The 16,367-nt window shown below is 39.8% G+C and overlaps 1 protein-coding gene across 1 annotated transcript in view; it reads left to right on the plus strand.

The window, feature by feature from the left end:
• The window catches only part of traf3ip2l (TRAF3 interacting protein 2-like), a 14,126-nt gene extending 771 nt beyond the window's left edge, over positions 1 to 13,355 (plus strand). The window contains exons 2-10 of the mRNA XM_034708649.1: positions 3,264 to 3,365; positions 6,951 to 7,597; positions 8,760 to 8,802; positions 8,883 to 8,947; positions 9,037 to 9,134; positions 10,377 to 10,445; positions 10,540 to 10,656; positions 12,466 to 12,540; positions 12,671 to 13,355. Of these exons, the coding sequence (XP_034564540.1) occupies positions 3,325 to 3,365; positions 6,951 to 7,597; positions 8,760 to 8,802; positions 8,883 to 8,947; positions 9,037 to 9,134; positions 10,377 to 10,445; positions 10,540 to 10,656; positions 12,466 to 12,540; positions 12,671 to 12,817 (1,302 nt within the window). The 5' untranslated portion in view covers positions 3,264 to 3,324 and the 3' untranslated portion in view covers positions 12,818 to 13,355. The remainder of the gene's footprint in view (positions 1 to 3,263; positions 3,366 to 6,950; positions 7,598 to 8,759; positions 8,803 to 8,882; positions 8,948 to 9,036; positions 9,135 to 10,376; positions 10,446 to 10,539; positions 10,657 to 12,465; positions 12,541 to 12,670) is intronic.
• The last annotated feature ends 3,012 nt before the right edge of the window (positions 13,356 to 16,367 follow it).

Consider the following 16,367-nt stretch of genomic DNA (forward strand, 5'->3'; position numbering starts at 1 on the left):
TATGTACAGGCTAAATAATATGATAAAAGTGCAGTGGTGGGTAGCAGAGGTAGTTTTTACATTTAAAAAAATAGGAGTTAAATAATACAAAAAATAGAAATTCTGCTTGGAGAATTGTTGCATTGTATATATTTTGTATATACATTGTATATCACATTGGGCCCCCCATCACCAAACGCCACAAGAACCCTGTGCAACTGCTGTCAGTCAGCATCCAATTATTTGATTTGAAGGTATTATTTGAGTGATCTATGTGACATTAAAACAGATTAAATCACTCAATGCTTCAACCTGCCCAGCATCCAAAACAGACTATAGGCTGTAGCTTATGTAACTTAGCTATAGCTTTGTTTTTAAAGGCTTTTGTAATAGAACAGATAGAGAGAGAGAAAAAAGACATTCCCACAGACCCCCTTCAATAATGCTAATTGACATGCTACGTTGCTCACCTTCTTGTTCATTGGGTTGGGGGGAGTTGGGGGGAGACGGTGCACCTGCTGACATATCAGTTCAGTGGCGCCGTATAGAAGGGGGAAAGTTAGGAGGATTCTAAGGGCCCATGACTGACAGGGGGCCCAAAAAAATTAATGGAAAAATAAACAAAACCATTATTTATATTTTATTCAGAATAAGGTAATTCAAAAATGGTCCTGTTGTCTTCATAAAATGTACATCATGAAATGCACCGGTATCGGCATAAAATGGTACAGCCCAGCCTGAGTCACACTAATCAGCTGTGCCACTCAGTCAGACAGAAGTTGCACAGAGTGCGCTAAAGGCAGCTAAAAGGTCTGGAAAGACAAAGTCTGGGTCCCAGAAAAGGAGGGAAAGAAAGGAGAGAGAGGAGAGAGAGAAGAAAGGGCGACAGTATGTCACCCGGTTTTTCTCCAGGAAAGGTTGGTATAGTCTTTGAGTGATTAAAATCAACCTGTTTGCTAGTTTGATGTCCACAATGAGATGAACTACGGGGTTCCCCGCCCTCCCTACCAGATTTTGCAGCTGATATATCAGCAGGTGCACTGTCTCCCCACAACTCCCCCCAAGCCAATGAACAAGAAGGTGAGCAACGTAGCATCTCAATTAGCATTATTAAAGTCTGTGGGAATCTCTTTTCTCTCTCTCTTTATCTATACTATTACAAAAGCCTCTAAAAACAAAGCTATAGCTAAGCTACATAAGCTACAGCATATAGTCTGTTTTGGATGCTGGGCAGGTTGAAGCATTGAGTGATGTAGTCTGTTTTAATGTCACAGAGGTCACTCAAATAATACCTTCAAATCAGATATTTTGATGCTGACTGACAGCAGTTGCACAGGGTTCTTGTGGCCTTTGGTGATGGGGGGGGGCAATGTGATATTTTTTTTCATGGGGCCCAAAATCCCTGGAGGAGCCCCTGTATCAGCTGCTGAGTCTGGTAGGGAGGGTGGGGAAACCCATTTAGTATAATTAGCTCAAATGTATTTCATCTCATTGTGAACATCAAACAGGTTGATTTTAACCACTCAAAGACTATACCAACCTTTCCTTCTCTCTCTCCTCTCTCTCCTTTCTTTCCCTCCTTTTCTGGGACCCAGACTTTGTCTTTCCAGACCTTTTAGCTGCCTTTAGCTCACTCTGTGTAACTTCTGTCTGACTGCGCGGCACAGCTGATCAGTGTTACTCAGGCTTGGCTGTACCATTTCATGCCGATACCGGTACATTTCATGATGTACATTTTATGAAGACAACAGGACCGTTTTTTTTAATTACCTTATTCTGAATAAAATATATATATATATATTTTTTTATTATTATTATTTTCGGGCCCCCTGTCAGTCATGGGCCCTTAGAATCATCCTAACTTTTCCCCCTCTATACGGCGCCACTGCTTCTGTGTCACATTGCATCTTGTCTGTTGACAGCTTTAAAAAGTTACTCAAAACTCATCTGTGTACACAAGCCTTCATAGAACTTCCCATCTAACCTCTACTGTTGTCTGTCTGTTGCTTTGTTGGTCTGATTATTTCTGCACATGTATTTTGTTTTTATCTTGTTTGTTTTTATTGTTTTATTGTTTTGTGCCTGTAAAGCACTTTGTAACTGAGCATTTTAAAAGTGCTATATAAATAAACTTTTACTTACTTACTTGTCCCAAAAATATATGTTGCTGCTTTTGCAGGTCGGTTATTGCATTAAGCGATATTGCGATTTAGTTAACTGTTAAAACGCATCGCTTTCTGTAAATGTAAGATAAAGATAGTGCATGATAAAATATATGGTGTCAGCATACAGTAAATGTTGACAGATCCATATCTGGGTCAGCTTTCAGTGGAAACACCTGTGTGTGTGTATTTTATATGTGTGTGCGTGTGTGTGAGAGAGAGCCACCACACATTCGCTTTAAATGAGTGTATTTACTCTTACAGGAACCTTCAGGTAAACTCTTGTAACCTGGTTTTAAAGGCCAAAATTCATGTTAAGTAGCCGTATGAAAAACTGAGTAATACAACATGAAACATGAATTTATGTGAGTAAACATGTTTCACTTCAACTAAGCAACTAAGACAGATCTTTGACTTTTTGTGGTGTGTGAGTGTGAGCCGTGTTTTATGTTTGTGTTGAATCACAATCAGCTTTATAAATCAGATGTGTGCTCCTTTAATAGAAAGAAAGGTAAACACCAAGCTTTGGAAGGTAAATATTAAAGCACTTGATAGTTCTAAATATATCTTTGAGTATCAATATTTACTCCAACAGAGTAAATCATCATAGAGTTAGTCAGTAATAAGTACAAAGCAGGCTCATCGTTGTGTGAAAATGGCTTTAAATTAATATAATTCTGACTCAAGATGCTTCTTTATCAACATTCATGTTAAAATACAAGATTGAAAGGAAATATAAATAATTAGATTTAGTTTTCGGGTGTTATGAAATAACGTCTTCAAAAGTTCAGCTGTGGATGATATAACATCACGCTCACAATTTGTCATGACACAACTTCTGATCTGTTTGGAAGTTTTGTGGTTTTGTTTTCCATCCGACTCGTCATCACTTTTTATTCTCTCGTGAGTTCACTTGTATCCTGTGTGTCAAACAAACATTAAGAGAAGAAATCCCCTGTGTGGGAGACACTTTCTCATGAACTAAATCTCATTTTAAAAAAGAAGAGTGGGCTGATGTGAAAGCTGCTTTATGTGATGCTGAAGTTCTCCTCTGTGCTGTGATGGAAAGTCAAAACAAAGCTGCAGGTGTTTGATTAAAAAAAACACACCTGTTCTCCTCAGGATCCAAGGAGCAGCTTTAACCGGACACACATGGACGTCAGGAGGAGGAGGAGGTCCAGTGATGCTGCCCGCTTCAGTCCACTCAGCTTCAGCGACAATTAGGTGAGCACCAGGATGAGTTTTTATTTTACCTTTCACCTCTGGTCACCAGAAGTTTTACCCACAATCAAACAGCAGCCACTTTGGTGCTCAGGGCAAGATACATTTTAAAGTCAGGCATGATTTTATAAACCTCATGTCAGTTTGTTGATCTAGGAAGTGGAGATAAAGTTGTATGAAGGCTGTGTGGTTAAACTGACATATAACCACTCCACCAGAGACATGAGGAACCAGCACAGGCATGAGGACGCTCACCTTCAGGGAGAACTGAAGGCTGGTGGAGCTAGCTCTGCTAATGGTAGCCACACTTTGGGGAACCAATTTGACAGTTCACCTGTAGACTCTGATCCCGTATTTAGCTGTATCAAATACATCTTGCCCAGTTTGACAGTTTTACTGAGCGTTTTCTTATTTTTAAGACCAGCTGATCAGTCAGAATATAAATGTTAATATAAAAATTAATATTATTTCTTTGGAAGTCTCCGGTGTCTCCATGTTTCAGGACATGGCTCAACGAAATGCGTTCTATTGTTAAATTTGAACAAACTAGCTGCGAAAGACAAAACTCATATAACCACTTTCTAAAAGTGTGGAAGCCATTTCTGACATTTGATGAGACCTAACTATGTTACCTATAATCTTTGCTGCTGTGATAAAAATGTATTTATGTGTACGTACATTATAATTTAATGATGTAATGTATGTGCTTTTTTTTTGTATTTTAATCAATGGTCTGACTGTGTCCCACCCAATTTATTATGATTATTTTTACTCCTTATTATTAACATAGTTTCTGTACTTGTACTATAATTTATGGGGTTCTTTTGGTGTCGTGTGTGTGTGTGTGTGTGTGTGTGTGTGTGTGTGTGTGTGTGTGTGTGTGTGTGTTTCCTGTCGGTGTTTTTTTTTTTGTGTGTGTTGTTTGTTTTTTTAAAAAGTAAGTACATAATCTTTTAGAAGCAGGAGCAGCCTTCTTTTCCCTTGGAGATGTTGCTATTGTTAGCATCTGAGGACTATCTGTGGATCTGTGGATCCGTAAGATCTGCAACACCCTGCTAGTTATTTTTCGTGGTGTCCTATGTGTGAGTGTGTATATGTTAAGAAAACCATCACAAATAAAATATTCAAAAAAAGAACAGAAATGTTCAGCTTGAGGACCAGACATGGAGTAAAGTTCAGTACAGCTCCAAAAAAATTACTCTTTCATTTAAATCACATGAAACACAAGATAAAAGAATCAATGAACTACATGTGACTCCTGAAATACAGAGTAAATATGACAATGTGTGCAGTGCTTTGTGTTGCAAATGTCAGAAACAAGTAGGCACTTATTTTCCCTTAATGTGGTTGTGTCCATTGATATTATCATTCTGGTCTTCTGTCCAGACTGAGATGGAGAAATGTATTGGCATCGGATCAGAACTGGACCCACAGCTGTGTATTCTTGGTATTAGCACATTATCTGGTCCAAAGTCTGAACTGCTCAATATTAAGTTGTACGCTGCCCGCCTTTCAATTTTGCAAGCCTGGCTTGATGCACATCCGCCTACATTGTCAGTATGGTATGACAAATTATTATCTATTGTTCCTCAGGAGAGATTATCCCATGTACTACGAGGAACCCTTGATGACTTTATCAAAAAGTGGTCCCCCCTCAGTGTGTATGTTGGCGACGAGTGGTTATCAATTACCTGCATTGGAAAAGACTGAGAATTATTATTATTATTATTTTCTTGACTTAAAGGCCCTGTGAGGAGTTTTGAACTGGCTGAGAAACAGACTGAAAATGATACTGATGCCTCTTTATAACCTTCAATAGCAAACAAGACCATCAGCAGCAACACTGACACCTTCTCTGTTGTAATTTTGAATGCCTGAAACCGCCCTGGGGGGGGTAGGTGCCAGACCAGATGATGGACATCTTGCTTCAGAAACAGCCTTTCTTTGACTGTTTTCGTGGAAAATAATCACATTGCCTGATAAAGTTGACTGTTAAAAGCAACAGAATGAGTCTTTTGTTGAAAACACTACTTTTGCATGTGTAGGACAAGAGATAAGAGGTATCACTTTGTCCACAAGGGGGGCTCCAAAATCGATACAAAACAAAAGTTCCTCACAGCAGCTTTAAATTAATCATGTAATACAAAAAAAAAGAATATAAATGTGAGATCTCTGATGTGGACTTAACGATGCCAAAGTTTGCCCTTTCTGTGGCTCTGCACTTCTGCACTCTCCTGTTGTGTTTTAAAACGCTACAGAGGAAACACCTTGAAAGGAATCAGACTGAAAGTGGATGCAGCTTGATGTAGACTGTGAGTGTGAGAGTTGCATCAGCCTGAGATAATATCGTTACCCGTCTGATATAAAGCAGAAATTAATCACTTTTTAGTGGAAAAGCAGAAGATGTATTGAAATTAAACATCAGCTTTAAAGGAGATCTGTTATGGCAATTTCTTGTTCAGGCTATGATGTCAGCGTGATAGATGAAATAAACTCATGGAGAGACAAATGATTGTCTTTTGTCAAGTTTTATTATCACTTTGCAAAGAGGGAGAAAACAAGTGCACTTCTCAGATGTCTCAGAAATGTGAGTTCAAACAGTAGACAGAGAAGAATGAAAACAGGTGTGGTACATTGACAGGAAGCTTCTTCCAAAAAAGGTAACATCCTGTGGTCTAACAAAGATCATTGATGGGTAGAATACAGGATCTGTAAAAGAAGGAGTTATGGGAATACAGGAAACCTTACATCTTATCAAACAAAAGCCTTCTGTGTACGACCGTGGAGAACTGCACCTGCAGCAGTTCCTATCAGTCTTACAGAAGCACAGAGAAACAGAAAGCAGCAGTTTATTCATTCATTTTCCATTTCTTGATAAATTACCAGAAACGGCATCTGATTTTTTTCTCACTTGTTGGCGAGCTCTGTATTTATCACCCCCCCACAGATCCTAGATTTTGATTGATGGAAGCCATAAAAAAAACTTTACTGCTCTAATCTGGATCAGAAAAGATTTGATTGACATCCGACTAAACACAGAGACCGAGCCGACCGAGCCAATAAGGCGACCGCAAACAACCGGGGCAAATGAAAACCAGCTGTGCTCACAAACCTTGGCAGGATGACTTCCAACACGTGTGCCTGATGAGCCGCCGGGTGCACACAGGTATTCATGCACCTTTAGGACCAGAACTAGCACAGGCACAGGGGTGTGGTGAACTATGCTGACTGAGGAAAAACCACAGATTGTAAAAAAAACAACAACTGAGCCAACGTGATGATGACACTGTCGGCTGTTTCTCGTCTCTCTGAATCCACGAGTTGATGTTAGATGTCGTGTTTTTTGGAGCCAGAAGAGACAACAGGTGTGTGAGGGAGGGGTGAGCAAATGTCAAGTTATCAAAGTTCTACCTGTGGCTAATTCAACACTAGGATTGAGGCTATCCGGTGCTAACATATCAATATAAAACAAAGTGAATGCAACAATAATTCAATTAATAAATGAGTGTATCCTCGATGGTCCAACAACACATCACTGCTTGGAGTTAAACTGAATCTCTCTCTTCTCTTCTCTTCTCTTCTCTTCAGTCACGTCAGCCAGCTGAGCAGGTACCTGAAAATCCACAACACTCCTGAGGAGGACGATGAAACCATGAGCATGGAGGAGCGAGAAGCAAGCATCCTCCACAAGCTAGACTCCACCCTGAACCCTGAGGACCCAACCCTCCATTCAGACCACCCCACCTTCCCCGACGACTCCATGTTCAGCCAACACAGTGAGCAGAGACGCAGCCTGCCTCACCCTGGCCCGGGCTTCGGCGTGTACCAGCCTCTTCGCAGTCTACCTGCAGGGTACAGCCAGCCCACGCCGTACCCCAGCCAGGCAAACGGCTCCTGGCTCCACCCGAGCCTCGCCAGCAGCTGGTCGGGGTATCCGAACAGTATGGCGTCCGGTCTGAGTCAGAAAGATTTCTCCACCTGCTCTGGAGACACCTGCCTGTCGGGGTGTAAGTCCGTCCCCGGCAGACACAGCCCGAGTCTGAGCAGCTTAGAGCAGCCGCTGTCTCTCTGCTCCAACCCGCCTTCAGCCAGCCTGTACCACCACACGCTGCCGCCGTACTCCTGCTCGCCGCAGGGAGCCGCCTGCTGCGCTCAGTGTCCTGACGGCTTCAACAGAGGGCCTATGAGCAGCAAACTCCCCTGGCCTCCACACCAGCAGGATTACGGCCCCTGCTGTAAGTTTGATCGTCTGCTTTGTTCGAGTCTTTCTGTTGAAACCACAGAAGATCAAACATGGAACAAGAGCTTGAACTGAAAGTAAAAACACAGTTACGTTTAAAGCTCCTGTGAGGAGGTGTTTTCAAAAAAGCCTCTGAATGACCTAGAAAAGCAGACCAGACCATCAAAGACGATTTCCATCATGTTATAAAATTGAAACCTGAAACCAAAGCTGTGTAGGGTAAGGGTCACATAGACTGATTCATTGCAAGATGAAGGACTGACCTTTATTTACATTCTCAAAGATATGATTCTTGATAAGTGATAGAAATGAATGTTACAAGGAGGCAGGATGAGCAAACAATAACCACACATGCACAGGTTGAGATCAGGAGGAGATAGAAGGGACAGACTCGTCCACAGGGAGGACAGAATAAGCACAGATTAAGAATTCCTCACAGGGGATTGAAGTAAAAATCTGTTAATGCAAATACTTTTCAAAAGCTTTCATTGTCACCTGTGAACCTGGGTCTTTTGAGATGCACTTAAAAGATGTGAGACATGTCTTTATTGGTCTGTAAAGACTGGATCAACGTATGTCCTCCCAATGAGGCAGTCTATTTGAAGCTGCAAGATTCCCGGTCTCTGCCTCTGCTTTGCTAATGCTGCTAAAGCTCAAACTTTCAACCCCAGCATCCCCCTGCAGGCTCTGACTGTAAGTAAGGGGTTTAAACTGGACTTCATCTCTCCTCAATGTCTGCACGTAAAGTCAACCTGTGAGGAGGGATGAAGTTCAAGGCCTCAATGCCAAATACAAATAATGCTCTGCTGCTGCAAGAAAGTTTTGATCGCCACAGCGAGTGAGTAAATAAATAACTGATCTGAGCAGATCTGGCAGCTTCAGAATCAAGAAATGATGTTTGTTTTAATAAAAAGCTTTCTGCTTTCACTTTGTCTTGTCTGTGTATTTCGAAACATTTGCCCTCAGATACGATCAGTGGGTGTGCTGACCAATAGAAACATGTCTTACACCTTTCAGTGTAGGTCCAACCTGCAAGATCAACTGCTAGCAAATCTTAAGATCTGCTGAAATGCAAACTCTTCAGAAAGACGAGAGTGAGAGAGGTTTCTGTCCATCGTGAATCCATCATGTTTCTTCTTCTCTCCTCCCTCCTCTAGACCCCAGAGACTACAGACTCCCTGGAGCTCGTTACACACACATGTGAGTTTTATTTCTGCATCACGGTGGGCTCATGTTGCATATCTCTGACTGAGATTAAAACGATGTGTATCTCCCTGCAGTGGTTACAAGCCTCCAGCTGCAGAGAAGCAGCCTCCGTGCAGCGCGCCGCTCTCTCTGGAGCAGAGTGAGTGTTCAAGATCGTCAGATATGTGCGGAGCTGCTGCACACTCTTCTCTCTCTTAATGTTCTCGTGTTTGTTTTTCTTGAACACAGGGAGGGTCTTTGTCACATATGAAGCGGACAACGACAAACACGTCAATGAGATCATCAACTTTGTTGCTCTGCTGCGACATAACGGCTTCGATACGCACGTTAGTACTTCGTCCTTTCATTTCACATGTTTTGAGACTTTTATTTTGCATCAGAAGAGTTATATATGTATAGAATATCTGTATGTATATACAGTTGTGCTCATAAGTTTACATACCCATGCAGAATTTATGGTTTCTTGGGTAGTTTCTGTTGTCTTTATGATATAAAAAGAGTAAACACAGTTGTTTGAGACCATGACTGAAAAAAAAGTTTTCTCTTATCATTCATATTCTCTGAAAAATTGCCAAAAAATCACAAATTCTGCCAGGGTATGTAACCTTATGAGCACAACTGTATATATATCTGTGCGGTGTCCTTGAGTGCAGAGAAAGGCGCCTTTAAATAAAATGTATTATCATTCTTATTGCTGTTTTATATTCCAGAAATGAAAGAAGCCTCTTCTTTTTAATTTGTATTTATTATTATTTTTATTTTATATATACATGTTTGGCTTTTACTCCTTTATTTATAGAGGAGAGGACAGTGGATAGTGTTTTTTTTTTGTTTGTTTTTTATATATATTTTTTAATTTATCTACTCAGTTTTATTGATATTTTTAGCCTTAGTTTATATTTTTCAACTCTTATCTTTACCCCTTTTAAATCTATTTATTTAAACTATTTTTATTCTTAATTTTTGAAGCTTTAACTTATTTTAATTACACATATTTTATTTTTGGTGTGCATTGGTCTCTATTTTATTTGATGTAATTCTTATTATTTTTAATTTTTATTCTTATTATTTTTATTGTTATTATTATCTTGTTTTATGTCTGCTTCTTTCTTGTTTTTAATCACTGTAGAGCACTTTGGGTTGCATTTGATTTGTATGAAAGGTGCTATATAAATAAAGCTTGATTGATTGATTGATTGATGATAGTGTAGGAAATCTGGAGAGAGTGGGGGATTGACATGCGAGAAAGAGGCCGCAGGCTGGATTAGAACCTGGGCTACCCGCTACATGGGCGCCCAACTTAACCATCAGGCTAAGTCTGCAACCTAAAGAAGCTTCTTTTGAACTTCTGCTGAACGTTTTATACTTGATTCAGACACAAGGTCACATTAAAAATCTGGGGCTTTCCTCATCTGTGTTGTCTTTTCGCTGCACATTGAGTCTGATCATTTCTATGGCACCTGAAAATGTTTGAATCTATATCAAATATGCAGAATTGGACTACTTCTTGATCTGAAATGTTGCCAAGTTTGAAGTGTTTATGTTTCTGCCGTCCTTGTTTGTTTCAGATCGATATTTTCGAGCAGCAGTTCAGTAGCATCAGCACGATAGACTTCATGGAGCGATACATCAGTGAGGTAATTTGCTTCACCTGATCTCCTTTTTCTTCCTGCGTTGGTCTTTTTTGCATCAGAATGAATAAAGTCACGTTTCTTTTCTCCTCTCACACAGAAAGAGTATCTGATCATCATCATCATCAGCCCAAAGTACTACGAGACGGTGACGGCCTCGCCTGTCGGCATGGAGAGAGACGAGAGGACGTTCAACACCGTCTACATCCACAAACAGGTTGGAATGATCGACTTGTTTTTACTTTAACCCTCTTGTTATGTTGTGGGTCAAATTTACCCCCTTTAAAGTCTATTTTAGACTATATATGCCTTCCATATGCTACATGCAGCATAAAAAATCTGGACAGCATGCAACAGAAGAGGTGTCATGTTCATTTATCAACATCACTTCATCAAAATAAAAGAAATAAAAAATGAAAATAAAATAAACAAAAATCTTTGTCATGTGAAACTATTGTATTTATATTTAAGGCTTTCCAATGTACAGTAAAAACAAAATAAGTGAGATATCCTCTGAACCATGATCTGTGAGAATTAAAGAACACCAATGGACTAAATCTTGATTTCAATGGTGAGTAATGGAGTTCAAAATTAGATTATAAAAAGGTGTATTAGGGTTTTTTGGTGTTCTGACACTTTTGCATAATTGAATATCCAAATAATATATGTAAATAAATTGAATATGTTCCAGAGAAATTAACATAACAGGAGGGTTAAGGAGAAAACACAGTTTGTGTTCCTTCAATAAACAGTTTTCTCAAAGTGCAAAGCTTTCAGTATCAAAGATCAACAACACACCACAGACATGCAAACATATCAAAATGTACACCTGAGTGATTTAAAGCACCCTCATAGCATAATGAATTAAACAAACTCCAGAGGCAAAATAGTAAGAGTTTCACAACCAACCAGATACATTTTTTTTTTTTATGATCACAGTTTTTTTTTTATTAGTTTTCACATTTTCACACAATAACTGACAGGACACATTATCCACACAGGACAATCCACAATGACGACAAAGTAATCAGTCAGACAAAAACAAAGGAATAAGATTACAAATAGACAAGTGTCTATGTATAAAATAAAAATAATAACACTAACAGTAAAATTAAATACTAATGATAACAGTATGTAACTTAAAGAGAGGTACGCACACTTGAACATAAAATGTGTTGTCTACCATTTACAGATTGTAGTATAATCATCAAAATACAGGGGTCTGTACGTCTACATCACCAGGCAGAATTAGACCAGTTTGTTCCATTTAGATGGTTTGCCGGATTTTACATTTTTTCATTCAGGGTTCGTTGGGGTGGATCAACCTAAATTATTATATCAATAAAACAAAATTAAAAGGGTAGCTCTTAACTCGATTAAGTTCTATGGTCCCGTGATGAGATCAATGTATTTCCCCCATTTGGCCCTGTATAGATCTAGTCGGTTTATCATCCTGTAGGTAAGTTCTTGGTAAGCTCCAACCACACTTAATTGGGTAAACCATAGGCTAGATGGAGGGAGATCCACCGTTTTCCATTCCCTAACAAGGATCTTACGACCCAGCATGATGGCTGTGTGGATCCATCTTGTATGGGGTTCAGGGATCCCCTTTAAGGGTGTGTGATCCCCCAGTATGTATAGGCCTGGTAAGTATGGGATGTCTTGCCCCACGACCAAAGTAATACTTTCATGAATTGCTGTCCACCACCTCTGGACCTTAGGGCAGGACCATAGCATGTGAGTCAGGGTGCCTGGGTCTGCCTCACATCTCCAATGTGAGATAGATACATTTTTATTAAATTGCAGGATTTATTTTGATTTTCATTTTAAGAATAAAGTTGAACCATCAGTAAAAGTTTACATAAGACCAGACATTTTAAATGTATTCACAAAATGCCGAAATTATTCCTCCTCTCAATTTTCATTCTCATGTCCGACTTCAATCGTCTTCTGAGCTTAAATTCTCCACATCATGCTGAGTATTGTTTTTTAATTATCTGTGTTTCTTCACCGGTATGCCTCACAGCTCCAGAATGAGTTCATCCAGAATGGAAGCAAGAACTTCAGGTTCATTCCCATCGTGTTCCCCGGGGCCAAAAAGGTGAGAGGGAGGGTAAAACTCTAACCACGCTCCTGGTAAACACATACCACACATTATATTTCATATCTCATCATCAACAACACACTGTGTTATTATTACACCTACACACCTCACACACTTCTTCTCACAGTGCCACGTCCCCAACTGGCTCCAGAACACACACGTGTACGCCTGGCCGCGTGACCGAGACGACATCCTGCGGAGACTGATGAGGGTGGAGAAGTACAACCCTCCGCCGGTCGGGGAGCTACCCACCATCGTCTCCATCCCCATATAAACCCCCCCCCTGACCTTTGACCTCTGACCCAAACACACTCACGCACTGGACTGAACTGTTCTCTGAGGTGAAGGCTGGATGTGCGTGACGTTTCTGAGTTGTTTTGATGTTTCTGTTGCTGTGTGAACTCGTCTCCAGGGTTGTGTTTGTTACATAAGTATAATGAGTTCCCATAAAATCCGTGTGACGCACAGAGAGAGAGAGAGAGAGCCGGTTTACAGATGATGTTTTTGTTCTGTGCATCTCATTAGTGTGCATGTTTTCACCTCAGTCTGTTTCACCTGCAAAAAAACCCACGAGTCATGTTTACTGGTGCTTCCTCAGTGTCCACTTGCAGCCTGATCATGTTGAGCTCTCTGAAAGCACAATTTAAAAGTCATGCATGTCATAGTAAATTAAAATGTTTTATTGGAACGCACATGTGCATGCTATGTGATTAAATATTTGACAAACATGATGGACGCTCTGAGGACTGGATGTTTGCAGAGCTGACCAGAAAAAGCTTTCATTTGTGAAAAGTAAACTGACGGATCTCCCACGACCGTACGCTGTCTGAGATTTTATCTTCTTTATTGCTGTAGCTATCAAACATCCGCAACACAGCAGGGAGTTAAAAAAAAGAGACTTTATTTACTCTGTGTTTTACGACACGGCTCGGTGCGTGCTGAATCTTGTTGAGACAGATTTATATATAGTTGTACTCAGGGGCGCCGCCAGGGATTTTGGGCCCCATGAAAAAATATCACATTGGGCCCCAACACCAAAGGCCACAAGAACCCTGTGCAACTGCTGTCAGTCAGCATCCAAATATCTGATTTGAAGGTATTATTTGAGTAATCTCTGTGACATTAAAACAGACTAAATCACTCAATGCTTCAACCTGCCCAGCATCCAAAACAGACTATAGGCTGTAGCTTATGTAGCTTAGCTATAGCTTTGTTTTTAGAGGCTTTTGTAATAGTACAGATAGAGAGAGAGAAAAAAGAGATTCCCACAGACCCCCTTCAATAATGCTAATTGACATGCTACATTGCTCACCTTCTTGTTCATTGGGTTGGGGGGAGTTGTGGGGAGCAACTGGCTGTATGTGAGATATCCTTTACCCTCTGTTACTGGTAAAAAAGTTAGAACAGTTCACTTCAAATCTACTGAGTATTTAATGTCAACTTAAAGTCACTATGAGGAGTTTTTTTTAACTGATTTTGAAATAGTCTCACCCTTGATTCCACTTCATATTAGCAACAACTTCACTGCCTGTATATGGCTCTGATTTTCTTTATTTTTTTTAAATAAAGTTTTTATTCAGTGCAATTTGAAACGTGTTTTGCAGCTAGTCAAAGTAACAGAGTAGTTTTTCAGACAGTTAAGAGGTACATAAAACAGGTTTAAGACATTTGTCTAAACATTCTTATGAAATGAGGTGATAATAGTGGTGAGAGAAATAAATATTTTGTAAAAGAAAATTCAAAGCTTAGCAATGCCATTGTGAATAAAGGTAGTGTGCCAGGATTGGTAAACAAATAGGATCGTTGTCGTATACATTTATATACATGTATACACCCTCGCCTACAAGAAAACACTTAGAAACATATATCTGCACATGTACAAACCCACATACACATTCAGGGTGATGATAAATCAGTGATGGAATGTAAACAAGCTTAAAGTAAATAAACTCTCATGTTCACTTGTTTCCAGGCTTACAGAGTTAAATCATCACATACTGACAAAAGAAAAGAAAGAAAGAAAGAAAGAAAGAATCTTGAAAAAACTTGATCAGAAAAAGTGATCAGTGAACACATGAATTAAAATCGGCTTTGTCATTTGTTTCGCAGCACTAACTCAAATTAACACCTTGGGACCCTATTATAACCACTCATAGTGATATATATAACAGAAAGGGAAACATAGGGGAGGACAGGGTCTTGGTCAAGCTGCTTGCATGTTTTCCTGAATCATGAAATCTTGTATTGACAACAATGAACTATGTACAATTTATGGCTCTGATTTTCTGTGAAAAAAGCTGAGTCTTTATTTGTAAAGTTTGTCAGTGAGAAGTTAGTTATCAAGCTGGAGAAGTTTTTAACTGATTTTTGAAATAGTCTTACTCTTGATTCAACTTCATATTAGCAACAACTTCACTCCCTGTATATGGCTCTGATTAATTTTTTTATTAAAGTTTTTATTCAGTACAATTTGAAACATGTTTTGCAGCTAGTCAAAGTAACAAAGCAGTTTTTCAGAAAGTAAAGAGGTACATAAAACAGGTATAAGACAGGTATCTAACTTCTGTGTCTAAGAGTGTGAGGCCCGGAGCTGCAGAACGATCCACCTGCTCTGCAAGTTCATGCGTTACAATGTTACAATGTAACAATGTCATTTAGCAGACGCTTTTATCCAAAGCGACGTTCATATGAGAACAAGAACAACACAAGCAAAGATCTAGACAAGAGGAAACAAGATCAGTAAGAGTAACACAGTGCTTCAAGTCCATGTGGGTTCAGGTACTGCCAAGCAGTGTGAAGGCAATGCACAAAAGTAAATAAGGATTTTTTTTTCCTTAATAAAATAAGGAACATCTGCAATGAAGCAACCAAACAATTTAATACCTTCCATTATCATCATCAACAATTAACTTGTCATCACCACAGTAATGACCAAAGTACCAAGCAGTCCCTCCAGGAAGTTGCGATATCGCGATCGCAACTATCAACGCAAATTCAACCAATCAGCGCGATTTTTTCGCAGCCTTGCAATTTTTTACAATCAGCGCAACTTTCCCGCAAATTTGACCAATCACCTTAACCTCAGCCCCTGTACGTCATCGGTTTTGTCATCAATTTGACTTCCTTGGAACATAAACGTAAGTCCTCACTTGATCTTTTCAACAACAAAACACGCACAGAGAACGGGTGAAAAGAGGGGACAGCAGGCGGGACAAGTGACCATGACAACGTTGTTATTTATAGATTGAGGGGCTCAGTGTTCGCTTGGTCTCTACCTGCAGCAGGTGTACTTTATGAACCAGCTCTCCTCACCTCCATGCATCTGTCTCATCTTCATTGATGATTTTTACCCCTGGTGTGTTTTTGTGACAAAGACACAACCGGGGGACGTCTGTTTACTATTTGATGTTTGACGTTGTTGCCGTGGTTACCGTAAAAAGCTCTTCATCTACAGCTTGATTTAATCCAGTTTGGTGAAACATTAGACACATTTAGTAAGTTTTGATCAACTCCTTGTCATCAAAGATGCAGATTCATTTCAGAGTGCCGTGAACTGACTGTGCATCAGTTGCTGCGAGGTGCATTCAGGGACCGTCGTAAATGTGCAATACAGTCCTTTCATGGCATTTTTCTGTGAATCAAGAGAATCAAAATACAGTCAGTGGCCACATCAAGAATGTTTTCTAAAAACAACTGTAATTTAGCGTATTTACTTGCCCCTGAGATGTTATTGGGGGAAAAAAGCAAAAAAAAAAACAATCGCAACTTTCATCGCAATTTTTTCAAAAAGCTGTCGCAAATTCAGGCTTTTTGGGCCGCAACAA

Source organism: Notolabrus celidotus, chromosome 2 (assembly GCF_009762535.1).
Source record: "Notolabrus celidotus isolate fNotCel1 chromosome 2, fNotCel1.pri, whole genome shotgun sequence".
Classification (NCBI taxonomy): domain Eukaryota; kingdom Metazoa; phylum Chordata; class Actinopteri; order Labriformes; family Labridae; genus Notolabrus; species Notolabrus celidotus.